General features: G+C 50.8%; 14 protein-coding genes across 14 annotated transcripts; 8 read left to right on the plus strand and 6 right to left on the minus strand.

The window, feature by feature from the left end:
- Nucleotides 1-101: 101 nt before the first annotated feature.
- Nucleotides 102-1,749, plus strand: dhh1 (DExD/H-box ATP-dependent RNA helicase DHH1; the record flags this gene model as incomplete). Its single annotated transcript, XM_057118096.1, has 3 exons — nt 102-145; nt 212-284; nt 340-1,749. 3 exons carry the CDS (start codon nt 102-104, stop codon nt 1,747-1,749), a joined length of 1,527 nt encoding a protein of 508 aa, XP_056971131.1.
- Nucleotides 1,750-2,870: 1,121 nt separating this feature from the next.
- On the plus strand, nt 2,871-4,166 carry N7484_007710 (putative mitochondrial tricarboxylate transporter (Ctp); the record flags this gene model as incomplete). Its single annotated transcript, XM_057118097.1, has 8 exons — nt 2,871-2,903; nt 2,958-3,012; nt 3,065-3,085; nt 3,147-3,278; nt 3,333-3,480; nt 3,551-3,808; nt 3,863-4,048; nt 4,109-4,166. 8 exons carry the CDS (start codon nt 2,871-2,873, stop codon nt 4,164-4,166), a joined length of 891 nt encoding a protein of 296 aa, XP_056971132.1.
- Nucleotides 4,167-4,275: 109 nt separating this feature from the next.
- On the minus strand, nt 4,276-5,627 carry N7484_007711 (putative mitochondrial translation release factor (RF-1); the record flags this gene model as incomplete). The annotated part of the gene is made up of 3 exons (XM_057118098.1): nt 4,276-5,280; nt 5,342-5,508; nt 5,576-5,627. The coding sequence occupies 3 exons, from the start codon at nt 5,625-5,627 to the stop codon at nt 4,276-4,278; spliced, it is 1,224 nt and encodes a 407-aa protein (XP_056971133.1).
- Nucleotides 5,628-5,847: 220 nt separating this feature from the next.
- Nucleotides 5,848-7,450, plus strand: N7484_007712 (DnaJ and TPR domain protein; the record flags this gene model as incomplete). Its single annotated transcript, XM_057118099.1, has 2 exons — nt 5,848-6,816; nt 6,881-7,450. The coding sequence occupies 2 exons, from the start codon at nt 5,848-5,850 to the stop codon at nt 7,448-7,450; spliced, it is 1,539 nt and encodes a 512-aa protein (XP_056971134.1).
- A 221-nt stretch (nt 7,451-7,671) lies between these two features.
- N7484_007713 (protein-L-isoaspartate O-methyltransferase) lies at nt 7,672-8,456 on the minus strand (the record flags this gene model as incomplete). Its single annotated transcript, XM_057118100.1, has 2 exons — nt 7,672-8,277; nt 8,355-8,456. 2 exons carry the CDS (start codon nt 8,454-8,456, stop codon nt 7,672-7,674), a joined length of 708 nt encoding a protein of 235 aa, XP_056971135.1.
- A 538-nt stretch (nt 8,457-8,994) lies between these two features.
- N7484_007714 (uncharacterized protein) lies at nt 8,995-9,819 on the plus strand (the record flags this gene model as incomplete). The annotated part of the gene is made up of 1 exon (XM_057118101.1): nt 8,995-9,819. One exon carries the CDS (start codon nt 8,995-8,997, stop codon nt 9,817-9,819), a length of 825 nt encoding a protein of 274 aa, XP_056971136.1.
- A 403-nt stretch (nt 9,820-10,222) lies between these two features.
- Nucleotides 10,223-12,241, minus strand: N7484_007715 (uncharacterized protein; the record flags this gene model as incomplete). Its single annotated transcript, XM_057118102.1, has 11 exons — nt 10,223-10,267; nt 10,319-10,390; nt 10,455-10,522; nt 10,578-10,632; nt 10,694-10,753; nt 10,813-11,205; nt 11,299-11,637; nt 11,701-11,756; nt 11,818-11,889; nt 11,957-12,012; nt 12,078-12,241. The coding sequence occupies 11 exons, from the start codon at nt 12,239-12,241 to the stop codon at nt 10,223-10,225; spliced, it is 1,380 nt and encodes a 459-aa protein (XP_056971137.1).
- A 366-nt stretch (nt 12,242-12,607) lies between these two features.
- N7484_007716 (NADH dehydrogenase [ubiquinone] 1 beta subcomplex subunit 9) lies at nt 12,608-13,142 on the plus strand (the record flags this gene model as incomplete). The annotated part of the gene is made up of 5 exons (XM_057118103.1): nt 12,608-12,632; nt 12,685-12,817; nt 12,878-12,956; nt 13,009-13,050; nt 13,117-13,142. Exons 1-5 carry the CDS (start codon nt 12,613-12,615, stop codon nt 13,140-13,142), a joined length of 300 nt encoding a protein of 99 aa, XP_056971138.1. The 5' UTR covers nt 12,608-12,612.
- Nucleotides 13,143-13,378: 236 nt separating this feature from the next.
- On the minus strand, nt 13,379-14,255 carry N7484_007717 (histone H2A). The gene is made up of 3 exons (XM_057118104.1): nt 14,161-14,255; nt 13,743-14,035; nt 13,379-13,689 (listed from the first exon to the last, which is right to left on the minus strand). Exons 1-3 carry the CDS (start codon nt 14,211-14,213, stop codon nt 13,637-13,639), a joined length of 399 nt encoding a protein of 132 aa, XP_056971139.1. The 5' UTR covers nt 14,214-14,255; the 3' UTR covers nt 13,379-13,636.
- Nucleotides 14,256-14,764: 509 nt separating this feature from the next.
- Nucleotides 14,765-15,652, plus strand: N7484_007718 (histone H2B family protein). Its single transcript, XM_057118105.1, has 3 exons — nt 14,765-14,983; nt 15,045-15,116; nt 15,187-15,652. The coding sequence occupies exons 1-3, from the start codon at nt 14,809-14,811 to the stop codon at nt 15,363-15,365; spliced, it is 426 nt and encodes a 141-aa protein (XP_056971140.1). The 5' UTR covers nt 14,765-14,808; the 3' UTR covers nt 15,366-15,652.
- Nucleotides 15,653-15,739: 87 nt separating this feature from the next.
- Nucleotides 15,740-17,221, minus strand: N7484_007719 (cysteine protease ATG4; the record flags this gene model as incomplete). The annotated part of the gene is made up of 5 exons (XM_057118106.1): nt 15,740-16,121; nt 16,176-16,403; nt 16,456-16,624; nt 16,682-16,981; nt 17,068-17,221. 5 exons carry the CDS (start codon nt 17,219-17,221, stop codon nt 15,740-15,742), a joined length of 1,233 nt encoding a protein of 410 aa, XP_056971141.1.
- A 724-nt stretch (nt 17,222-17,945) lies between these two features.
- Nucleotides 17,946-19,872, plus strand: N7484_007720 (uncharacterized protein; the record flags this gene model as incomplete). Its single annotated transcript, XM_057118107.1, has 3 exons — nt 17,946-18,711; nt 18,802-19,348; nt 19,410-19,872. 3 exons carry the CDS (start codon nt 17,946-17,948, stop codon nt 19,870-19,872), a joined length of 1,776 nt encoding a protein of 591 aa, XP_056971142.1.
- A 140-nt stretch (nt 19,873-20,012) lies between these two features.
- N7484_007721 (putative C2H2 finger domain protein) lies at nt 20,013-21,676 on the minus strand (the record flags this gene model as incomplete). The annotated part of the gene is made up of 2 exons (XM_057118108.1): nt 20,013-21,498; nt 21,564-21,676. The coding sequence occupies 2 exons, from the start codon at nt 21,674-21,676 to the stop codon at nt 20,013-20,015; spliced, it is 1,599 nt and encodes a 532-aa protein (XP_056971143.1).
- A 283-nt stretch (nt 21,677-21,959) lies between these two features.
- On the plus strand, nt 21,960-23,882 carry N7484_007722 (uncharacterized protein; the record flags this gene model as incomplete). Its single annotated transcript, XM_057118109.1, has 3 exons — nt 21,960-22,369; nt 22,442-23,647; nt 23,708-23,882. 3 exons carry the CDS (start codon nt 21,960-21,962, stop codon nt 23,880-23,882), a joined length of 1,791 nt encoding a protein of 596 aa, XP_056971144.1.
- Between the last annotated feature and the right edge of the window lie 968 nt (nt 23,883-24,850).

Genomic DNA, 24,850 nt, shown 5'->3' on the forward strand with positions numbered 1-24,850 from the left:
TGTGTCCTGCCTGCCATCTGTTGGCTTACTCTCTGATCTTTCGACGACCGATTCGTCATTTACTCTTCCCCCCTCGTCCCTTTTGATACCCATTTATCATAATGGCTGACGCCCTCGCCTCGCAACTTCACAATACCAAGCTTAGGTAAACGAAAAGCTCTTGCGAATTCGTCTTCTGTTCTTACTCGTGCTTTTCTAACTTTACCACCAGTGATGGAAACACAGAAGCAAAACTTCAAGATACACTGAAACTTCCTCCTAAGGATGCTCGGCCACAGACAGAGGTTCATTCATTCTTGCTCCCCTCAAGATCGAGAGCAGCACTAACTTGCCCTTCAGGATGTCACTGCCACCAAGGGCCTCGAGTTCGAGGACTTTTACATTAAGCGGGAGCTGATGATGGGCATCTTTGAAGCTGGTTTTGAAAAGCCTTCTCCCATTCAAGAAGAAACTATTCCGGTTGCTCTCACTGGCCGAGACATTTTGGCCCGAGCAAAAAACGGCACCGGAAAAACAGCTGCCTTCGTTATCCCCACTCTTGAACGCATCAACCCAAAGAGCACCAAAACCCAAGCCTTGATCCTAGTCCCCACACGAGAGCTGGCGCTTCAAACCTCGCAGGTTTGTAAGACATTGGGGAAACACCTGGGGATTAATGTCATGGTCACTACTGGTGGAACGGGCCTGATGGATGATATCATCCGGCTCAATGACGCCGTTCACATCCTGGTTGGTACGCCTGGCAGAGTCCTGGACCTGGCCAGCAAGGGCGTGGCCGATTTGTCCGAATGTCCTACTTTCGTGATGGATGAAGCAGATAAACTTCTCTCGCCTGAATTCACGCCGGTCATTGAGCAGCTGATGTCCTTCCATCCCAAAGACCGTCAAGTCATGCTCTTCAGTGCCACCTTCCCGCTTATCGTCAAGGCGTTCAAGGACAAGCATATGCGCAACCCTTACGAAATCAATCTTATGGATGAGCTCACCCTCCGCGGAATTACACAGTATTACGCTTTCGTCGAGGAAAAACAAAAGGTGCACTGTCTGAACACTCTATTTTCCAAACTCCAGATCAATCAGTCTATCATTTTCTGCAACTCGACCAACCGCGTGGAGCTCTTGGCCAAGAAGATTACCGAGCTGGGTTACTCTTGCTTTTATTCGCATGCTCGCATGCTTCAGCAGCATCGTAATCGAGTTTTTCATGATTTCCGCAATGGCGTGTGTCGAAACCTAGTCTGCTCGGATCTCCTGACTCGTGGTATTGATATCCAAGCCGTCAACGTTGTGATCAACTTTGACTTCCCGAAGAATGCGGAGACCTACCTGCACCGTATCGGTCGTTCAGGTCGCTTTGGTCACCTCGGTCTCGCAATCAATCTCATCAACTGGGAGGATCGTTTCAACCTGTACAAGATTGAGCAAGAACTAGGCACCGAGATCAAAGCTATCCCTCAAAACATTGACAAGAAGCTTTATGTTTATGATTCGCCGGAGAACATCCCTCGACCCATTTCGGGGCCTCCTCAACCCCAAATTGCTGGTTCGCATTCCGGCAATGGCGATCGCCAACCTCGTCGCCAGAACCATCATCACCACCCGAATGGTGGGCAGTACTACAATCGTGGTCGGGGCTCCTACCGTGGCGGTGGTCGTGGACAAGGTCCACGCCGTGGTCCCAACGATGCCAACAAGCCCGCTCTTGCCCCTGGACAAGTTGGGGCTAATCCACAAGCCCCTATCTCCTAAGACCCTATCATACTCCTCAACCTCGGGTCGCACTCATGATCTTTTATTCTTCTCTCTCCCTCATGAACAAGAGCGACCCCATGCAATGGCCGTGATGTCCATGAATGCACTGTTTCCTTTTGTGCCCGCCTTCGCTTCTTGATCCCTGTTCTTCTGCTCCCCTTTTCTCACGTCTCCGATGGATATCTGTTCTCGAGGCCACTTCGCCTGTCGCCGTTGCAGAATGCGTTTTCCTTCGTCACGACGAAACGGTACTGGTGCGACATCTGTATCATAATTCCCTTGTTCAGTTCTTATGCGTCTACCTGGTTTCATTGCCACGGGGTTGGATTGGGATTTGAGTTTGAGAGTGGTGCATTCTCCGGTCCCACTGATGTTCTGCACCCCTGGCATTCCACGAAGAAAGTGTACATACGCTCGACTACCATTTATTTTCAACGGGTCTTGCACGATCGGCGTTCTTCATGCTCTTTTGGTCGATTTGGCGTTCTGGAGTTGATGGAGGTCCGGTTGATATGGCTTTCCCCGGTCTGATTCTCTTTTTTACTACCCTCGTCCATCTTGCTTGTCGAAGAGCTACATGCCTACTCTACCACACGACATGCCAACACAACGTTGTGTCCCTCCTCTTCAACGCGCGGTTCCCCTCGTCTCCTCTCTGCCTGCCTGCATCCTCTCAACCCTGTGTCTTTCCACTTTCTCTCTCTCTCCCTCCCCCCTCCCCTTTCCCTCCCCTTCGTTCCTCGTTCCATCTTCCTTGACACATTGGCTTCGAAAACTACGGCTTTCATCCTTGACACCATTTCTGATCCATATACCATATGGACTTGGTTTCCCCCTCAGGTGTCAACCCAACGACCAAAAATCTAATCAACAGAAAAGAAAAAAAACAAAAAACAAAAAAACAAATCAAAACTCAAAAAGAATGGAGGAGTATTAGATGCAGGATACCGAGCATCTAGTGAATGATAAAGAGTCCCTCTGAACGTTTTGTCTCCTGTATGTTCCTAGTAGTCACAGTAGAGTTGATGACAGTAAATTGCGCGGAGTGGGGCTGCGGGAGACCGTATGGGGACTACGAAACCCCCGAGGTCCAACCTGTAACCCACTTCACCGTCGCAATGGCTACAACGAGCAAGGAAACAAAGGCCAAGGTCTGTGCAGTCCCAGTTCGTGACCAATCTTAATGCTAATGTATGACTTTCCAGCCTAGCGTCCTGCGCTCCATCATTGCGGGCTCTACGGCTGGAGCCGTGGAGATCGGTATGGGATCCCACCCGCATGTGTCATAAAACAAGAGCTAACTTTCCTGCAGCGATCACCTATCCAGCTGAGTGTAAGATTACAGCGCTTGCCTCTCTCTTTCTTCCAAGTATATTTGGCTAATTGATACTCAGTCGCAAAGACGCGTACGCAGCTCAATCGCCGACTCCCAGACGGTCAGAAATTGCCATGGCCACCCTTCGGCTCGCAGTGGTATGCGGGGTGCACGACTCTGATAATTGGTAACTCTCTGAAGGCCGGAATTCGTACGTCTTAGGAATCGTCGATCGCTCTCCCCTTCTGACCCTTGAGATGATCAGGATTCGTTGCATTTGACGCCATCAAGGCGGCCCTTCAGGATGAGAATGGCAAGATCTCGGGGCCGAGAACGGTGGTGGCTGGATTTGGCGCGGGCTTCACCGAGTCCCTTCTAGCGGTCACTCCATTTGAAAGCATCAAGACCCAGTTGTGAGCGCTCACCTCTTTTTCTCTGCGCGACCACATGTAGACCCAATGGCTTATATGCGTGATTCTTCAGGATTGACGACCGAAAAGCGGCAAAGCCACGCATGCGTGGGTTTCTCCACGGAAGCCGCATTATCTGGCAAGAAAGAGGGATCCGCGGCTTCTTCCAGGGCTTCGTGCCAACGACAGCCCGACAAGCAGCCAACTCGGCGACACGATTCACGGCCTATACCACTTTGAAGCAATTCGCAGAGGGCTATGTGGCTCCGGGGGAGAAGTTGGGAACTTTGAGCACCTTTGCGATTGGAGGCATTGCTGGTATCATCACTGTGTACGTGCCAATTTACCACTTCTTCTGTTCCTTTCAATTAACCGTCCATGCTAGTTACGTAACTCAACCTCTCGACACCGTCAAGACAAGAATGCAATCCATCGAAGCTAGTAAAAATTATAGAAACAGCTTCGTTTGCGCCGCCAGCATCTTCAAAAACGAAGGTTTTTTCACCCTCTGGTCTGGCGCTGTGCCTCGACTGGCCCGACTGATCATGAGCGGTGGAATTGTGTTTACTATGTACGTATTCCTATTATCCCCGGTTGAGCTTGGACTATGTCACTAATCCCATCTGAACAGGTATGAAAAGTCCATAGAGATGATGGATCTCGTCGATCCTCAGCGAAAGTACATCTAACAAGATAGACTCACCGGAGTGGATCTTCCCTTTATCGATATGAAACCTTTCGGATTTACTTTGGAACATGTGCTATATACATACGGTATGCTACAATCATAAGGTTTTTCTATTTTTTCAGTTTGTTTTTGGCCAAATCTTCAGCCACCATAGCCTCGACCTCGCGGTCTGCCATCCAGGTCCGCACGTTCTCCATGACTGTCTCCAAGCCATCACCACCGTCCAAAACAGCATCCAGATTGTGAATTGTCGTACCACAACGATGATCTGTGCAACGGCTCTGGCCAAAATTGTATGTTCGGATTTTGTCACCTCGGCCCATTCGAGCCACTCCACCCAAAACGCCTCGTCGGAGCTCAACCAGCTCCTGCTCTCGAGCCTCTTGGCGAGCTTCGGCTATCTTCGCCCGTAGGACCTGCCAGGCTTTCCGGCGGTTGGCCTGTTGGGACCGCTCATCTTGCATGGAGACCACGGTGCCAGTAGGGAAATGGGTCAACCGAATGGCAGATTCGGTCTTGTTCACATGCTGCCCACCTGCACCTCCAGCTCGCATTTTCTCTATGCGCACTTCTTGTGGATCTATATAGTAGTCGCTCGTCGGGTCTTCAAAGTTCAAAGCATTATCCATGCTACTTCCAGTTTCTGGGAAGCTCGGCAAGACCATCACGCTAACGGCACTGGTATGGGTACGGCCTTTGGCTTCTGTGGCCGGCACTCTTTGGACGCGATGGACCCCGGATTCTGTTCGTAAAAGATCATATGCGCCTTCTGCTTCGACTTCAATCACTGCCTCAGATAGACGATCCTCCGAGGGACCATCCTCCACGTCTTGTTTCAAAATCGTAGGTCGGAGCCCTCGACGGGAACAGAACGAAATGTACATGCGTAGCATCTCATACGCGAAAAGACCAGCTTCATCGCCCCCCGCACCGGGCCGGATCTCGATCAGGCATGGCAGTGCCGCGAACGGGTGCCGAGGAATTAGCGACTTCTTCAGTCGATCTGATATCGCGGGTAAAGCACCATTAGTTGACTGCAGATCCTCCGTCGCGAGAGAACGCAATTCCTCATCGGTTTGACGATCCTCCAGGAGAGATTTCAATTCGACAATGGACTGTTTATTTGAAGTCCACGGTTAATGGGCGGTAGGAATGTTAGAAGAACGAACCACCTACATCATTGGCATGATCCCATTCCTTCAAGACAGAGGTGACCGGTGCCAGCTCTCCAGCTCGCTTCGCGACTTTCGCATCGAATGATTCCGCGAGTCGATCCGTAAGTTTCGCATGCTCGGAGGCCAGTAACCGGGCTCGAGTTAGCAACACCGGAGATAGACCGGAGTCTGAAGAGCATGTCAGCGGCAGATCAGGACAAAGCAAGAGCTATAGGGGGGTTATACCAGAATGCACCGTTCGTAAGAATTGATTCAGACCGAATCTTGGCCGTAGAAACTGACTGCATCGTAACATTCTTGAGCGAAAGGAAAGGACGAAAGTTCTTTGGGAAAGTGGTTGGTCTCCGATAAGTGTAATTTATGTAAATTACGTGTAAAGGCCACGGCGTCCAAGGTCTCGAGAGCACTTCTTCCTACAGATTCACACTTCAAACCGATTTCTCCTTCCCTCCTCACACTTATCGACCATGTCCATTCCTTCTCCTTGAATTTGAAACTGAAGCAATCATGCGCTTTTCATTTGACACACTCACGACTGTCCTAGCCTGTCTATCGACTGGTTATGCCTTACAGATCCCCCCAAACACGCCGCTCTCCGAACTGATCACCTCCGCCAAAGCACATCTCGCCAAAGGTGAACCTCGTGATGCCTTGGCGTACTTTGATGAAGCTATCCTGCGGGATCCAACCAACTACATTACCTTATTTCAGCGCGGCGCGGCCTATCTCTCCATTGGCAAAAACCCACAGGCGTCCGAGGACTTTAATCGCGTGTTGGAACTGAAGCCAGACTTTGAGAGTGCCCTACTACAACGATCTCGCCTTAGAGCACGAACGGCTCACTGGAAAGAGGCGCTTCAGGATCTTGAGCGTGCGGGGAAGAAGTCGTCGCCTGATTACCAGGAGCTCGAAGAGGCGCGGGATGCGGCAGGACTGGCCCTTACTGCGGAGCAAAAGGGGGACTGGGAGGCCTGTATCACGCAAGCCGGAGTAGCGATTTTGAAAGCAAATACAGACCTGGTTCTTCGACAGGCTCGGGCACACTGTCGTTTTGAGCGAGGTGAGGTGGAGGAGGGCGTTAGCGACCTTGCGCATGTCCTGCAGATCTCCCCTGCCTTGATAGAGCCCCATCTGCAGATGTCCGCCATGCTGTTCTACGCACTCGGAGACAGCGATCGGGGTTTAACTCAGATCCGCAGATGTCTTCATACCGATCCCGACTCGAAGCCCTGCAATCGTCTTTATCGGCGGGAGAAACAATTGTCGAAGCTTCTCGGGAAACTCCATAGTGCACTGGAGGCACACAAGTGGAGCAACGCGGTCAAGCTTCTGGTCAACAGTGGCGATGACGCTGGTTTGATCGAAGACGTCAAAGAGGATGTCGCCGAGGCAAGGAAGGCCGGTCACATTCACCATGCCGCCTCGAATAATCTGTATACCTTCCTGGTCGAGAAAACGTGTGAGGCTTATCGGGCGGTTCGTATTTTCCGTTCCCTTCACTCGGCCGAAGCTGGAAGCTAATCTCAATGTTCTATTCTAGATGAATATGGCTAAGAAGGCTGGACCTTATTGTGCCGAATCCCTGCAATTGGTCCCATTCTCCCTTCATGGTCTTTTATACCAAGCACAATCGGCACTTGATGAGGATCGATTTGAGGATGCAGTACGCACGCTCAACACAGCCAAGGAACATCATCCTCATTCTCAGGACATTCAGTCTCTTTTGCAGAAGGCACATGCGCTTCTGAAACGTTCCAAGCAGAAGGACTATTACAAAGTATTAGGTGTGAGTCGCGATGCAGACGAGCGTACGATCAAACGGGCCTACCGTCAGTTGACCAAGATTAACCATCCGGACAAGGCCGCCACACAAGGTGTGTCCAAGGAGGCGGCGGAGAAGAAAATGGCCTCCATCAACGAGGCCTACGAGGTCCTGTCTGATTCGGAACTTCGGACTCGGTATGATAATGGGGACGATCCAAATGATCCCGAGTCTCAGCGAGGAAACCCATTCCAGCAAGGCAGTCCCTTCCAAGGTGCTGGTCAACAGTTCTTCTTCCAACAGGGTGGACCGCAGTTTAAATTCTCTGGCGGATTTCCCTTCCGTTGATCCTTTGATTGATTCCATTCCCATAGCACATGTTGCGGTGTTTTTAGGAGTATCTTACGTCGAGTCTTTCACGGACATGAATTCCATAATAATAGGTTTACAAGCTGGACAATTCTTGACATTGCTATTCTCGTAAGATGGTCCTGAATGCTTTGCGTTGAACTACCCCCACTTCTTCCACGTATTACGGACTAGTTGGTTTCGTAGACATGGATCTGACATCATGATCGGGGTGCGTTAGTGAGAGGTACATAGCTGACCTGGAAGACCTTCTCCTTGTTGACCGATCCATCTGCTCGTTTATCGACAACCCAGATATATTGTCCTCCGCTGACCCCGGGGCTTGCATCCGACTCCACGGGGATAAAGAGTCTGCCAGGGGCTCGCAATTGCTCGATTAGAACTGGGTGGAGCGTCTCTGCTGCTGCACCAACGTGGATGGCGTCATATGGAGCATCTTCTTTCCATCCTAGACGCCCATCCGCCGTAATAAATTTGACCTGTCCCGAGTCCTGTAGCGCCCGGCCCTGTTCGGATTTATTCATGTTTGAGCGGGCCAGCTCCACCAGATCGGAGATATGGTCGATACCGATCACTTGGCCCTGCCCCGGTGAACCAGGTGGGCCGGTTACTAGATTGGCCAAGACGTGGGTGAGGTACCCTGAGCCAGATCCAATATCCAGGACATGGGCTCCGGGTTGAAGGTATTCAATGAGATATTCACACGCGTGACCATGCATGTGTGGTGCGGAGATCGTTGCCCCATGACCGATGGGCTGAGGCGAATCGGAATAAGGCCGCGATGGAGCATAGTGAGCCCGATCAACCTTGGGTGATATATCAGATATGCGTCTTTTCTCTCTCGCCAATCTCGAGCAGCCGGGGGGGGCCCTTTTCGACTTACACCTAACATGGCTTCTTTGACGCGTTCATTCTTAATCAAATCGACCTTAAACAAGTTCTCGACCAACTCGGCGTTGGTGGACCCAGAGCAGTACCATGCCATTGTCAGGGTCCTTGTTTGTCTGAATTGAAGAATTCTGCTTAGTCGGCTGCACATGGGAGGGAGTAAGAAGGCCGGGGATGAAGTGCGAGAATCGCGATGGAATCGTGACGCCATGCTCTCCTCATCTCTCCACGTGACGTATTCGTACGGCTTGTTAAGATGGATCTCCAGAACATAGAAATAGTAGACACCGGCAAATATACTTATGTGTGTGATGCTGTTCGAGCTACATGGTCACGTATGGTATACACATAGCTGACTATATATATATTCCCTGTAGCACTAGGACGGTGGGTAGTCCATCATGAGAAAGATGGGGGCAAAAGAGAGAAAAGGCCCGAAAACTAAGAGTCATAGCCAGGGCTCATACTCAAATGCGAAATTGAAACCAAAAGGGAGGAACTTCAGTGAAGGGAACTGATGGTCGAGAGTCAAACGGGCCAAAACGGCCAAACAGTCAAACTTGCGGGGCGACGATCCAAAGCTCTTTTTCTCCCCACAAATCACAAACCACAGAACGCTTGCTCATGTTCCCATCATGAAGCCCCCCTATGATCTCAATGCCCGGGACACCATGCAAGCTCTTCCCGAAACCCACGTGGATGTGGATTTCATGATTGTAGACTATCTTGCCTGTCTCGCAATTGATAGCACCCTCGTGGCCATCGGGAGACAAACACAAGACCTAGCTGTAGAGCACGATGAACTGAACTGGCAAATTGACTCACTCAATGGTAAATCGACAACAGAGAATCCCGTGAGCATGACTGACGGCGCCACAGGACTTCGGACATGGCTGGCATCAACCCACCTGGAAACCCCGTTGCCTCAAGATCTGGCCATCAAACTGCAACTATTGACAGTGGCAGACCAGCTGCGGCGTTACATGGCGCAGGGATACCAGTTCCCCCGGGACCACTTGCGACTACCGACTATAGGAATGGCGTTCATGGACCTCTGCTCCACAGCATCTGCAAAGGTGTCAGAAACTCGATGGTTTGACACCGGCGCCCGCTTCCTGGTCCAGGCAGTACTTGAAGATCAGCGCGAAGGGAGTCCATCATCCGAAGATCTGCCCAAGCTCTGCTCGTGGACCCCCAGCGAGCCTGCCCAGATTTCGATGTGGGTTATCGCCCGACAGAGGTACGCAGGTGTATTATCGGATGCAAGTGCAAGCAACAAAGCCCAATCAATAGCGCTCCAGTATCCACTCCTGGAGTTCAAAGCCGTCGTCGGGACATTTCTCCGCGATCTAATGACCACCTTGGATGCCCCAATTCTCATTCAGGTAGAGCGAGGTCAGCTCGACGGCCTAAGCGCAGAAGAAACACAGCGTCTGAAGGCTCGAGTTGGGTTACGCTGAAATTGTCGTCTACAGTATGGCTACAACTTGGTCAGAAACATCTGGAAACCAGGCACCGGCAATTACCAGGCCCGGCGGAAGTGTGTCATTCAAGACGACATGGAAAAAGACACCAATCTAGCGATCTACCGAGCTGAAACATCGTTACTATATCGCCTTCCAGAGGTGCCGACCACCGCAAGTCGATGCAAGACTGCAAAGTCACCATGAGCAATGGTCAATCAAAAATCCGGTTCACCGAAGTCACAAGGAAACCGGAGATATCTACGAGTCGTCCCAAGTGCCAGACCGCCCGTAATGAAATGGCAGTTATAATTGAAATGGATAATCTACACAGGGTGCCAAATGGCTGCTCTAAGCATAACAAACAAAAGACAGCCTAGCAGGGTAATGACGGCGTCATTTACCCGAGCAACATGCGCCGCGGGTCCTCGATGTACTCCTTGACCTGCAATGGAATTAGTGAACGTTTCAAACGGAGAGGCCCAAAAGAACGTACCTTGACGAGGAAAGTAACGGCCTCACGACCATCCAAGAGACGGTGGTCGTAAGTGAGGGCCAGGTACATCATCTATCAACGACGAATTGTTAGCATGGTCTCAAGAGACAGGGCAGGATGAGGGGAACGATTTTACCGGGCGGATTTCGATCTTGCCGTTTACGACAACGGGCTTGTCCTTGATGGCGTGGAGACCCAGCACGGCTAGTAAGATATGTTAGGCTAAGGTTTCGGGGACAGAATGCACCGAAGGACTCACCAGTCTGAGGCAAGTTGATGATGGGGGTACCCATTAGGGAGCCGAACACACCACCCTGAGCCAAATTAGTGATTGTCCAATCAACTCATGCGAGAAAAACGGAATAATTAACATACGTTGCTGATGGTGAAGGTACCGCCGGCCATATCCTCAATAGTCAGCTTGTTATCACGAGCCTGTGCAGTCTTGGTCAGTGTTGTGCACAATATTCTCAAAACACTCATAGAATGCCTACCTTCTTGCCCAGATCGGCAATAGACTGCTCAATGCCAACAAGATCCATGGTCTCAGTGTTGCGGACAACGGGGGTAACCAGACCCTTCTCGGTAGCAACGGCCACACTGATGTCAACGTAATCACGGTAGACAATGGTGTCACCGCCGTTAGGGCCCTCAATGGAGGCGTTGACGGCAGGGATATCCTTCATGGCCAGAACACAGGCGCGCGAGAAGGCACTCATGAAGCCCAGCTTCACACCAGTCTTCTTGAGAACATCATCCTTGTAGAGCTTGCGGAGCTCCATCAGCGAGGACATATCAACCTCGTTGAACGTGGTGAGAGAAGCAGCAGTGTTCTGAGACTGCTTCAAGCGCTCGGCAATGCGAAGACGCATCCGGTTCATCTTGACCTGTATTTATGCCAAAAGCCATTAGTCTTAAGCCCCCCATATGCTCCTAATGCGTCAAAAAAAAAAAAAAAAAAAAAAAAAAAAAGGACATACCCGACGCTCTTCACGGTTGCCTAAAGTAGGCTTGGAGGTCTCAGCCTTAGGAGTCTCCTTAGGCTCCTTAGGCTTTTCCGGGGCGGCAGGCTTAGAGGCTTGGGGCTTGGTCTCCTTGGACTGGGTCTCCTCAGTCTTCACAGGCTCTGGGGCAGACTCTTTGGGCTTTTCGGCAGCAGGCTCCTCAGCCTTTTCGGGGGCGGCCTCCTTCTTGCCACCGGTTGGGGCGTCACCCAGCTCCAACTTGACAAGGTCCTGTCCAACGGTGACGGTATCCTCCTCGCTCACAAGGAACTCCTTGATAGTACCGGACTCCGGAGCATTCACCGAGACATCGATCTATTGCGCGAGACGTGACGTTAGAAGGCTGCAGATGAGCGACGAACGCATCGAGGACTTTACCTTGTCGGTCTCAATAGTGGCAATCTCCTCATCACGTTCTACGAAGTCGCCAATCTCTATAAAGTCCATGTCAATATCTATGCGCTGGAGATCTTGACAAGGGGACGGGTTTCATACGTTTCGAAAATTGCTTCAGTGTACCCTCTGTGATCGATTCGGCCATCTGGGGAACCTGGACGACCTTGTCGGCTAGAAACGAGGGAATTTAGTACGGCGTTTGAGCCAGCAGAGAAGTGTCAAGACTTGGTAGACTGACCATAGGTGCGGATCTGGGAACCCACGAAGGGAGCAAGGTTGCGCGAGACATTAATGCTGTTATTCTTTTGCATCAGCCAATTGCGCCCACCGTTTCAAAATGGAGGAAGGTTTCTGTTTACCCTGAGGAAGCCTGCAGCAGACCAGAAGCTCTAGGGGTAGCATTGGACCGGGTCAGGGTGGACAAGCTCTGAGCACCGCGAAGCCGGCTGGGACCGCGAGTGGCCCGGGTCAAAGTCGTTAAACGCTGAGCCGAAAGGCGCGCAAAAGGAAGTCGAGCAGCCATTGTGTATACAGAAACGTAAGCCAGTGACAATGATGAGACAAGGTGTAGAGGAACCCTCGGGAAAAGGTAGAGAAGGGAAAGGGAGAGGGAAAAAAATAGCGCCCTGATGCTGTTACGTAGCCGAAGCCAAAGACTCCCGAATGCCGAGATGCGGAAGATGGCAGCGGAGTAATGTTCTTACGCTCTCCAGGACCGGGTAAGGACCTACTATGCACTTTTTGCAACGAATGAGCTCCATCAGAATAGTCAACCCACCGCATCATCAATCCCCTTCGATTTCTTGGTTTGGCCGCGGCTATTGTCCGGGTGATTTGTTGCGCTACCAATTCTTCCCTACCCCTTGAGAAGACGAACAATCGAAGGTGTACATCATGTCCGCCTCTGCCGCTTTGTGAGTCTTCCGCGACCGGCATAATTGACCTTTCCTTGCTAACCAATTGTAGGTCCCTCTATCGGCGGTCCTTGAAGCAGTCCCTGGATTGGGCTGTTGACCGTCGCGTATGGCGTGGACAGGCTGTCTATATCCGTTCGTTGTTCGAGGCCAACAAGGACGTTCGTGACCCTCGCCAGCAACAGGTACGCGCTCCCATCAACCTTCCACGGAACACAATTCGATCTCGGCTCACATGGACCTAGGTTCTGCTACGTGAAACAGAAAAACTATTGCAAGAATGGAAACACCCGGATCCCTATCGTCCACCGACCGCCCCTGGAGGTATGTCTCTAAATATCTGGGTGGACGCTCACAGTATTGACCTCTGTCACAGGAAACAAATGGGAACGAAACCTGCCTGCTCGCATTCTACCTTGTATGTTGATCTATTTCTTTCCTTCTTTTCTGAAAGTCCCGAATATGGCATACTGATTTAGCGCAGATGCGGCTCCTCCGGCCGCCCACTGATGGAACGAGTGGTGGACTTGACACTCTTTGACTGTTTCTGTGTTTAGGGCAAAGCCAGCCTGTTCTTTAATTGAATTCCGGGCATCTGTAAAACACAACGAACTCCTTTCGAGGTCAAATTTTGAACCGTAGTATCGCAGTCATTTTGTTGTAAATTGAAGCTGGAAAATCATGTACAAATGAATACTAGAGAATCAATACGAAGATCCCAGATTGAGATAATGCAAATTGAATGGTATCTGATCGACCTAGAATCTTTTTATTGATTCGGGCATACGCCCCTGGGCTATCGGAGATAAAAAGCTGAAAATCCCATTCGAACTAGCTCGAGTTCGTCGGTATCATTCCATGCCCGCAGGCATAATGTACAACCAGGAAACTGAAGAAAGAAAACGCAGAGCCATAACGTGCCCGTCCCATAACCCCATTATCGTGAATGAACCAACCCACGCCGGAAAACAAACAAATCAAACCCGCGAAATAAAAGGAACCATCTACAGCTCCTGGCTACCCTTGGCGGCCTTGGGGGTCTTCTTGGGAAGGAGGTCTGGGGGAATATGTTAGCATCTGAAGATTGCGGGTAGATTGAGGAGAACTGACTCTGGTGGATGTTGGGGAGAACACCACCCTGGGCGATGGTGACGTGACCCAGGAGCTTGTTCAACTCCTCATCGTTGCGGATGGCAAGCTGCAAGTGACGAGGAATGATACGGGTCTTCTTGTTGTCACGGGCGGCGTTACCAGCCAACTCGAGAATCTCAGCGGCGAGGTACTCAAGAACAGCAGCGAGGTAGACGGGGGCACCGGCACCAACACGCTGAGCGTAGTTGCCCTTGCGGAGCAGACGGTGGACACGACCAACGGGGAAGGCCAGACCAGCCTTGGAAGAACGGCTACAGTAGAATTGAATGTTAGTGGATATTGGATTTGAGAGTGAAAGTGGGGGATGTTCAGATTTCGCGTGCCGAGGCGCGTAGAATGGATGGGAAATCAAAACAAGCCCGAAGTATGAACTTACGACTGAGCGTTCTTGCTGCCGCTAGCCTTGCCACCAGACTTTCCGCCAGTCATTTTGATATGGATTTGAGGGGGGGGTTGGGTTTGAAAAGGGTGAGGTATAGAAGTTGTTGAAAAGTGGTGGATGAGGCGTGAGATGTTAAAGGTTTCCAGGAAGAGGGGGCGTGGAGGAAGCGGAGGGACTTTATAAGGACGCGGTGAGAGTGACGTTGGCACTGTATCAACGAGACTCACCAGATCACGCACTCGCTTAGAAGAATCGACCAATCAGCATGAAGATCACGGTCGTGCGGGCATACCAGATGTGGGTTAGTGTGGTAATATAACATTGATACTAGACAATACGCATGACCCGCGTGATCTGCAGGCCGGAATCCCCACCCATTCCCAGCTAAAAACGCGTCTGGTCCCATTTTAATCATACAGATCATACACCCCCCATACGGTATTGAAATTCGGCCTCCTTTTCTGCACTCCCAGGATCAACTGCCCGTTGGCGGTCGAGTATAAAGACCGCGTTCCCCTCCGTCACCGCGTTCCTCTTATTTTTCCTTCCATATCTGCTCTCCTTCCACCACTCCATCGACTTTTTATTCCCCCCAACTCTTTTCAACTCTTTCACCTTCAACCTTTTTATCCATCATCAAAAATGGCTCCCCCCAAGGCTGCTGAGAAGAAGCCCTCCACTGCCGGCAAGGCTCCTGTCGGTGGCAAGGCCCCCGCTGAGAAGAAGGAGGCTGGCAAGAAGACTGCCGCCGGCACTGGCGAGAAGAAGAAGCGCGGCAAGACGCGCAAGGAGACCTACTCCTCCTACATCTACAAGGGTGAGTTCATTTGTTTGTCTTGGACAACGCGTTCACATTGCTGATGTTTTGTTATTTCCAGTCCTCAAGCAGGTTCACCCCGACACCGGTATCTCCACCCGTGCTATGTCGATCCTGAACTCCTTCGTCAACGGTATGCATCCTTCCCTTTGTAGATTTTGTTTATCTGATTTGTTTTCATTTTTCTGACTTGCCCTTTGTAGACATCTTCGAGCGTGTTGCCACTGAGGCCTCCAAGCTGGCTGCTTACAACAAGAAGTCCACCATCTCCTCCCGAGAGATCCAGACTTCCGTTCGTCTCATCCTTCCCGGTGAGCTGGCCAAGCACGCCGTTTCTGAGGGTACCAAGGCTGTCACCAAGTACTCTTCGTCCGCCAAATAAGCAGGCTCTGGGTTTTTCGTTTCTTGCGGGATTGCTTTTGTTTTTACTGCCTCCTGATCTTTTTCTGGGCTCTGAGGCGGTCGGTTATGGGTGTTTTGCGGGTTTTCTAATGTGTCATGGGATGGTCTCGATTTTCTTTTCCCCAATGGGCGACTTTTTCTGATGGTTACTGCTCGATGCGCGCGGTGTAACATAACTCGGGTCTGGGGCCGGTTACACGGTTTAACCTCCCCCCCTTACTAGAACGCGAAATACCAAATGCTTAATCGCATTCAATATCTTTTCTCTCAACTTTTATCACGGATTTCTCTCCACTGGTGTGCGGATAACTGACTTGGCATTACGGTTCTAGCTACTTGACTTTACAAATTTGTTTACTCCATTTCATCCGAATCGTCCAGGGCCTCCACCTCGTCCACCGCGGCCTTTCGACCGGGTCCCTGGTATCCCTTATCCAGTTGCGTCTCTCCCGTCAAGATATGAATAATCGGCTTCCCGGGGCTAGATTGCACCCGTTGCTTCCAGTCGATCCAATCAGCCTCATCTTTGATCAAAAACCCAATCAGCATGCTCGGATCCATATCTTTGAGGTGGATGCGTCGCAAGCGGCGAGTGTGATAACCTCCTCGTTCCTCAGCGGTATATGGCTCCTCGGGCTGGTGATGTGGAAGCGTGGGGCGCGTGGTGTGGGGATCAAGGAAGAACAGGTGGGAATCTTGGACACCCACAAAGTAGTGCGATGCGGAGGGCCGTCCACTGATGCCCGGTCTTGGTTAGCTCTACTCGGGTGTTGGATGGATGAAAACATACCCCGCTACCCCTACCGACTGAGGGTATTTCAAGACTGATCGCAGTCCATCCCAGTAAACTGAGGTGACTTGCTCAATTCCCAGCCGGAGGCCAAGAAGGATAAGGGTCGGTTGGAATTGCCCGGTTTTACTCTTTGCGAGCCGCATGAGCTGGTCTTCGTAGACGTCGGAGGTATCATTTGTCACGTAGACCTCGAGCTTAGGGAGGTTCCATTCGGTCGACAGGATCCTGCCAGACTGTGGTCAGCGGGGCTAGCGATTCTCGTGGGCTGGACACATACTGGATGCACCGGGCAGTTGCCGACGGACCAAACCATTCCCCGGGATATTTCCCACACGACTCTGCGCCACGCTGAACAAATCGATGTATTGAAAATGGAGCCTCGGGGTGATCGGCAAATAGCGCTAGTAGCTTCGACTCTTCATCCGGCTGGTCCCCTCTTCGCCAGGCTAGATAGACGTATTAGCTGTGTCGGCCTCTGCGTAGTCTGGATCTAGATCCCCCACCTCTGCCTAGTAACAAGATACAGAGTGTATTTGCAAGCAGGCTTTGTCCAGATCGAATCATGCAGCCCCAACCTGTATCAGAGGTGAAGCCTTGCGAGTCCATAAGCTGGGTCCGTAGGCGCACACCCAATGTCATCAAGGATGTCGCTTCAGGTGAGTGATTACGTGGGATGGGAGGAAAGTTGGAGCGGTATGTCATCCATATCCGTGATTCAAAGTCTATCAAAAAGGCCTCGGGCCATGCACTCCCGTTCGTATCGCGCAGTACTTCAGCTGACTGTGCGGAACTGTGATTCTTGGCTGTTCAAGTTTCAGCAGACGCCTTCACGGAGGAGCATATTTGGTTCGCAAGGAACATTCTTTTCCAGGATCAAAGCATGACATACCTGTGCTGGCGGTGTCGAGTTTCTCTGGGGGACGTGGATTATACTGTTGACCTAAACACCAGATTGAGGCCTCTGGTGCGGTGTCATTCTTGGGTTCAGGGTCCCAGAAGTATTGTACTATACGCTTGCATTTTTCCAGATCCACCCCGGTCATTTCGGTGATATGCCTCGGGATGTTTATCGGGTGTGGTGTAAGGGAGATGGGGAGAGATAGTCGCGGGGGAAGAAAAGCTCCACTCATGAATATATATCTTGGACGATCACCCGTGATAACCTTTCCAAGTCGCAGGGAGCAAGGAACCACACTAGGACAAAATTCAAACCCCACATCCAGAAGCCCACTGCATAGCTAAATACAGGAAAGCTCTTCTTCATGTTCCTCTTATCTTGGTCATGCTCAAAGACCAAGGATCGTGACCAGTCATGCCTGACGTCACCGTACTGAAGTTGAAGTTATGGAACGTTAGTTGGGATTCATCTGATTTGAGCTTTGTATTTAGAATACCTTCATTTTGATATTGGCGAAGTAGCATTCTCTAGCCAAACGTTTATTCCCTACGCAGAAGAGTACATAGAATAGTTATCCTGGAGTAGCTGATCCGCACGTTACGAGTGGTCCAGAACCCTCCCCACCGCCCTCCCCACCCGAACGCGCCCTTTTCCAACTCTCAACTTCAGGCGGAATTTTTTTCATTCTTTCGCCCCCTCTCCTCCGTTTACCACTCATCAAGTCTGATTCCAGTATGGCTCGCCATGGCAAGTCAAAGGCTCGTATGAAACGGGCCCCTGCAATGGCCAGTCAGTATAGATTTATATCCTCCCCCTTGTGAAATGCCAAGGCTTACCATATGAAAGAACCATCGCCACATCAGTTTACTATGCAGCAAGAGGCCCGCAATACTGAGACACATACCCGAAGCTGGTCACATAGCAATCTTCGACACAAGTCAGTTCAGTTTGTGAGCGCGGGACAGTTGCAGCGAACCGAGCAGGACATTGAGGAAGAAGAAAGCAGTCAGACAAAAACCCAGTTGGAGGTGACAGAGCTGGAATTTCAAGAACAGTCCGAAGAAAAGGAAGATGCCAGTGATGATTTCTTCTTCCTTGATGCCACAGGGGGTGAGGCTGTGCATACGGGTCTTCCAGACCCGACACTGCACTCGGATCTCTCTGACACCGAAGGCAGTGAAGATGAAGTTGTGTTTACTGGACGTCGGAAGCCCGTAGTGATCGAAACCGATGAAGCGGAGCTTCAACAGTACCTGCAAACCACCCAGAATGCGCTACCCCAGGCATCTGCTAGCTCAGAAGACTTGCAGCTCAATTACCAGGCGACTGTCGCTGAAACACATCCCGCTCCACGGACACAATGGAGACACATTCCGCTACAAAATGGACAAGTCCATGAACTGGCAGATCGCAGGGCTAATATAGACCATGGCTATGACCAAGAACACACTCAAGTATCCACCGAAGCTGAAGGTGGGATTGGGGTGGATAGACACCTTGCAGGGCCAGGATCGGATACCGAGAGACTCCAAAGCGTCCAGGCTCAAATGTCAGATATCCAGCTGGAGCAGCATGCTTCCAAGGACCAGCCGATTGAAGACGCCGAAGATGCCGAGGTCATAGGATCACTCGATGGTAAGTTTCCTCCCCTCCATCGCTGAGATCGGAGTGATTCGAGGGCAACCACTGTTCCCCAAATAGCCCGCACTAACGCGAAAAATATAGTACTCTCTCAAATGTATTTGGACACCGGACCAGACTCGTCATCCACATCAGAGGACGATGACGTCGACTTGGATTCACTTAACGAATTCGAAGAAGAGATGGATGATATGGACGATGAGGGGTTACTCGAAGAATTGGCCACCAGCTACTCTGCCGGGAAGAAGGGCAACCGTGGAAACCACACTTTCCTAACGGCAACAGCATTCGCAGATGCGCTCGACGCAGATCCGTACTATGGTCTCGACATCATGGATTTTGAGCGGCCCAGCCTACAGAAAAGATCCAAGGGCAAAAACTCACACTTGCTCGAGGGTATTATACTGTCCGACAGTGACCTAGACAGTGACCTAGAGATCCTCCAAGACGCCTGGGAAACGGATCGCAAGAAGAAGAAGGCCAAGAAGCAGGAGCGAGAAGAGCTACGGGCACAAGGCTTGTTAGGCAGGAAGTCCACAGATCCGGATCTGAAGGTTAAATATGCCAAGGGGATGAACCTGGATGATCTGATATCTGAGATTCGGACGTTCCTCCTATCCCCGAAGAGCAGGTGTGTACACTAATTCCTGACCAGTCTCCTCAATATCCCCAATTTATCTAACCAAAACCAGTCTTGCACTGCCACCCATGACCAAACACCGCCGAAAGACCATCCATGAGCTGGCAAACAAGGTGAATTTGAAATCGCAATCCCGGGGTAATGGGTTGACTCGCTTCCCTATTCTCCTGAAAACATCCCACACCCCCAAGTATACTCGCAAGACTATCCCTCAGTTTGATAATCTTTTGTCCGGTAGAAAGCTGAATCGTCGGCTTTACCAGTCATGGGGCCCGGATGCGTCCAGACCAACCAAAGCTAAGCGAGGTGGCGGCGGTGGCGGTGGTGCTGTGTCTTATATGGATGGCGATGTGGTTGGAGCCTCGGCGCCTGAGATTGGCGCAGGAAATCGAGGACGCGCCATGCTGGAGAAAATGGGATGGAGCAGTGGCACGGCTCTTGGAGCCTCCAATAACAAAGGAATCCTACAGCCTGTCACCCAAGTGGTCAAGAACTCACGGGCGGGTTTAGGCTAGGGGGATTTCTCATGTTTCTTGGTGCCCTTCGAATCATGCCATAACGTGAATATAGATATACAATCAACAGAATTGGCCTTTCTTGCGAGGGGTTGGCTGGACCTCAACCCCCGAAAAAAAAAAACTGCTCAGGGTGCGCGTCACCGTTTTTTACTCTTAGAGGTTTTCAGTTGTGCATGAGTCGGGTTCTCTTTAATGTGAGTGAATAACTTCGATCTCGAAGGGAAGATAGCACTGCATTTTGCGCATAGAATCTCCGTAGTCTGTTCATCACCCCTAGCAGCCTTTTTAGCCCGCTTTTGCTTGGCCTTGCCCATTTGAGGGGCAGCAGCTGGCCGGTCATCGATCCCAGAGGAGGATAGCTGCTCAGTCAATGAAGTCACGAAACTATCTTGCAGCGGGTCGACGTCCGAATGAAGTCTAGTTTGAATGGACTCTCTTGGGGCGTAGTCGTCATCCTCGATAGACTTTGAAGAAACCTCCTCATGGTATGGATGAGAAGATGACGGGTGATGAGAATCGGTCTCTGAATCAGATGAGTGCGTCGTCCCGGGTTCCATAAGCTGGTCGCTTTCGGCCTCGATAATGACAGAGCTTTCCGACTGCTCGTCAGAAGACATTGCAGGAACGAAACCATCGCCTTCACTTCTGATTGGAGCTTGGGAAGCGCTGGTGTGGATGATTGATTCCAAACCCAGATCTTCATCTTGCGCTCGCATTTCCCAACATAACTGCTTGACAGCCTTCACATGTTTCTTACTTCGTTCATGAGCCTCGAATTGCTTCTGACTCTTGAACCTCTTGTTACATGCCACACATTCAAAGTTCTCGATCTCGCTCTCGGAGCTCTCTTCTTCTTCGATCCGGGGCTCTTCAGATCGAGCCCACTCTGGAACAACGTGATCGCGCATCTTAGCCTGATTTATTGCTCGAGATCGGGCCGCTTGAGCGGCTGCCGACTGACGAAGAGTCTCTTGACGTTGAGCTTCACTCTGGGCATTCGCTTTATACCGCGGGTCCCGTTTCTTGACAAAGGCCACCAAGGACCGAACCGCATCATTGAACTCGCGAATGCCTTCCTCTCGAAGGTGTCGGTTCTCCTTTTCCATGAGTCGTCGCACTCGACGATCTGGGGCCTCAGAGTAACGATATTTATCCTTCCAAGCAAATGATTTACGGGTCGAGAATCCAGCCCAAGAAGCGTAGAATGGCCGCACGACAGTCTCAAAGTTATCATCACGACCACCAAACGATGGATATTCCACCATATATTGACCGTCCGACTGGCAGGCTAGTCGCTCCTCTAGGGCCAACTGGGTAAACTGTTCTCGAAGGCCGCCAAAAAACCCAGTTGGTAGGTCGGAGAAATCCATTCGCGGGCTGAACTTCGAAAAAACCTTGAGAACCTCATCCGCTGTCGTAAATGACTGTGGGCCTCCATCAGAGCCTCCCTCAGTCCCTAGGAATGCGTCGCTGTGAGAGTCATACCAGGCACGCTCTTGTGGATCGGCGAGGACCTCATACGCGGATTGAATTTCGGCAAACAGCCTGGTGGCCTCGTCGACATTTCCATAATTTCGATCAGGGTGCAGTTCAAGCGCCTTTCTGCGGTAAGCTTTCTTTATTCTGAGGGGGAGAAAAGAGTCACATTAGTCGAGATGTGGATTTGTGTAGGGAGTTCCTCTTCTCACTCGTCATCCGTTGCCGTTGGAGTCACTCCTAACAGTTCATAATAATCTGTCTTTTGGCCCAGTTGGCCCTGTGGCTCCGAGGCCTTGGAGCCTGTAGATTGAGATTGACCCATTCAAAAAGTTAGAAACGGAAGGTGGGGGGCGGAAGGGAAGTTTAGTCGGAGGGGGAAACAAAAGATCAAGTTCTCGGGCTTGGCACAATTCCTCCGCATTTCCCTATCTCAGATCATGCCCATTTCCAAGGCGATCAAAGGTCCAACGCTGGCGTTGACTTCATCCCGTGCACTGATAGTGGAATCATCTCATCTATCGCCTATCTTCTGTTCGAGTCTTTGAAGATCGACTAGAAAACTCTCTTGTCCATCGAGTCCAGAATTCCTTTGATCATACACAGGGATGGTTCTGTCTCTGAATGACCTCCCAGAAGAAATCCTTCATTCGATTTTATGTGCATCTCCACCTCGATCTGCTGCTGCTTTGCAGCGAACCAGCCACCGATTCGAAAATGTGACCAGGGAGCCTTTGTTATGGCGTCACTACTGCGAGACACATTTCAGCTCCTGGGATAAGCAACATGAAATCTCTCGGAAGCTCACTGATTCGGTATCATCGGTCGACTGGAAAGCACTATTTATATCAAGATTCAAAATCGACCGCTCCGTCTGTCGACTTCTGAATAGTATTCTTGCTAGCCAAACAGGGCGCATCGAGAAGTTCCGCGCGGTTATTGATCTTGGATTCGATGCTCAGGACACTCTTGTTTATCACAGCAAGGTAGAATCGGGGGAAGATCACTTGGCCAGAAGGTGAGAACCTAGAGACTTCTCTATTTCCCTTCCCTTTTGTGAGCGGGCAGGGTTGACTGGGGTTTTGAAAAGGTACTATGCCCGAGCGCTTTTGACCTGCCTTCATCGAAGTATTGCAGTACCCGAATGGGCCAAGCTCAGACGTGGGGAACCCGTCGCGCTTGAGCGTGCTATAGCTGCTTTTGATCTTTTCATTCCAGAGAGTGGGTTTGGCGACTTGGATCAGGTAGCATCCCTTCCTCGCCTGCACCTAACTGGCACTGATAATCTCCAGGTTCGGGATATATTGGACGGTATTGTCGCCCGATTTTCCATTTCCCATTCCGATATCAATGAGCTTCGGCCCCGAGAGAAGGCTCTGCTGCTTGCGTCTTGGCTCCAGGAGAAAGGTCTTACCGGGATCGAGCCCGGGCGACCGTATCATTCTTTGGAGCACAATTTTCTAGGGCTAGCTCTGACAAGCCCCGGTCACAATTCCTTACCATTGATCTCCGCCGTGATATATTGTTATGCGGCACAACAGTTGGGAATAGACGCCCGTCCTTGTGGGTTTCCATTTCATGTCCATGTCATTATCTCTCCACCGACTGGGTTTGACATGAATGGAAATCCGCAGATTGGCGAAGAGCCAGGTGCGCCCATGTATCTAGATCCGTTCCGAGGGGCACGGGAGACCACAGTGTCTGATCTCCGTGATCAGTTGGTCTTTCTTGGTGCCACAGACGCCGAGCAAGCAGAGTTCCTAGGTGGAGCGCTACCCTCGCAGATTGTCTTGCGCTGCAGCAAAAATATACTGAACTCCATTCGCTCTACATCGCATAATCCCAATATCCCGGCCACCTCGATGGATGTGGTGGGTGCTAAGTACGCCGCCCTGTGGTCGTCGATGCTTCTCTCCGGGGACACTCGGCCCATGGAGCTGAGGCACCAATTGCCCTGGTTGATGGAGTTGTTCGCTGCCGACTTCCCATCCGACATCTTCCTGGTGGAACAGCACATCGTTCCACTTTTCCGGGGACTGTTCGAGCACGATCATATCTTAGAGAGTCTCCATGTCATGCGAGCGGTGGATGAGATTCCAAAACAAGTCCGGCGACGGTCTAGTGAGAATAAGAATATACGGTACAAGGTAGGCCAGGTTTTCCAACACCGACGTTACCATTATCGGGCCATTATCACTGGGTGGGACTCGGAGTGTGGTGCTGGGGAGCAATGGATGCGACGCATGGGAATTGATCGCTTGCAAGCGGGCCGGCATCAAAGCTTCTACCATGTTCTGTGAGTTTGCTGTTCCTCGAATTTTCATTTCCCGACTTTGCCACTGATCATGAATCTAAGTGTCGAGGATCGAAGTGTGAGATACGTTGCGGAGGAGAATATCGAGCTTATCCTGCCGCAGTTGATGGAACTGCCGCAAAGCCTCATGACGATCGCGGGCAAGCATTTCAAACGGTGGGATGAAACTACTCGGTCCTTTGTTAGTAATGTACGTGACGAGTATCCGGATGACTAGCTGCCGATAACCCTCAAATGGATTACACGGGCGGTTACAGGACTACTTTCCAGTGTCTAGGGTGAGCGGCCTAGCGAGCAATGGGATTCCATTGAGATTATTAAGTTCGGTTAAACTGCCATCAGTAGTCAAGACTCAGGAATCACACAAAGGTCTATCAAAAGACTTGAACCAGAGCAAGACAAAGCACTTCTTCCTCTTGTTTTTTTCTCTTTGTCTTTGTTCTTCATTTCAGGGCCATATATCACATCGCCAGATTGCTGATGGCCGAAGTGATAGGAACCGACACCACCCTGAGCAACACTGAGCAGTAAACCAGCACTCATCCCAGCGGTCTAAGCACATCGGGTCTCCGCCAGGATGCCACGGCGGGTAACGTACCATGCACTTTCCATTCTCTCCACAGTACTGTGGTTTGACGCAGTCCCGGGTGTTTATACAACCTTTAGTGCATACCCCGTCAACGCAGATAAAGCTCCAAGGACAGTCAGGATCCAAAACACAGAGCCTCTCCGGATCCTCGTCTGCTCTTGTGCCAAGGGTGATAGAGGAATTAAGGTATTGGTCGGTTGAGTTCTTATTGTCTGCTGGTTGTCTAGATACTATATTGTATCCCTCGCGAGCGTATAATATCTTTGAACTCATATAATAGACTGAAAGACCTAGCGCAACAGCAATGAATAGGAGGTAGTAGAAGGCTTCGCCCCTCTGGAGACTACAATACCGCATGGTGGAAATGGTAGCTATAGTCTTGATAGTTGGATCAGAGAGTTGTATAATTCCTTGCAGGGTAAAATAAAGAGCAGTCTAAATAAATCTTTTATGCATACGATTGGAAATTAGCCTATTCGAGGTTGGTGGATGGGTTTTTTTGTTGACCTGATTAGGTCTAGTAGGGCATTTTGATATTTCTTGACCTATGTCAATGACTCAGAACTGATATTCAGGGATCATCATTGACCGTGGTA

The sequence above is a fragment of the Penicillium longicatenatum genome, assembly GCF_028827895.1.
Source record: "Penicillium longicatenatum strain IBT 33135 chromosome Unknown contig_4_segment0_segment0, whole genome shotgun sequence".
NCBI classification, from domain to species: Eukaryota; Fungi; Ascomycota; class Eurotiomycetes; order Eurotiales; family Aspergillaceae; genus Penicillium; species Penicillium longicatenatum.

Coding starts and splice junctions, on each gene's coding strand:
- N7484_007717 (XM_057118104.1), bottom strand. CDS start 14,213: ATGACTGGCGGAAAGTCTGGTGGCAAGGCTAGCGGCAGCAAGAACGCT. Junction 14,036..14,160: donor GGCAGCAAGAACGCTCAGTC/GTAAGTTCATAC, acceptor ATTCTACTGTAG/CCGTTCTTCCAAGGCTGGTC. Junction 13,690..13,742: donor TCTCCCCAACATCCACCAGA/GTCAGTTCTCCT, acceptor ATATTCCCCCAG/ACCTCCTTCCCAAGAAGACC.
- N7484_007718 (XM_057118105.1), top strand. CDS start 14,809: ATGGCTCCCCCCAAGGCTGCTGAGAAGAAGCCCTCCACTGCCGGCAAG. Junction 14,984..15,044: donor CTCCTCCTACATCTACAAGG/GTGAGTTCATTT, acceptor TGTTATTTCCAG/TCCTCAAGCAGGTTCACCCC. Junction 15,117..15,186: donor CCTGAACTCCTTCGTCAACG/GTATGCATCCTT, acceptor TGCCCTTTGTAG/ACATCTTCGAGCGTGTTGCC.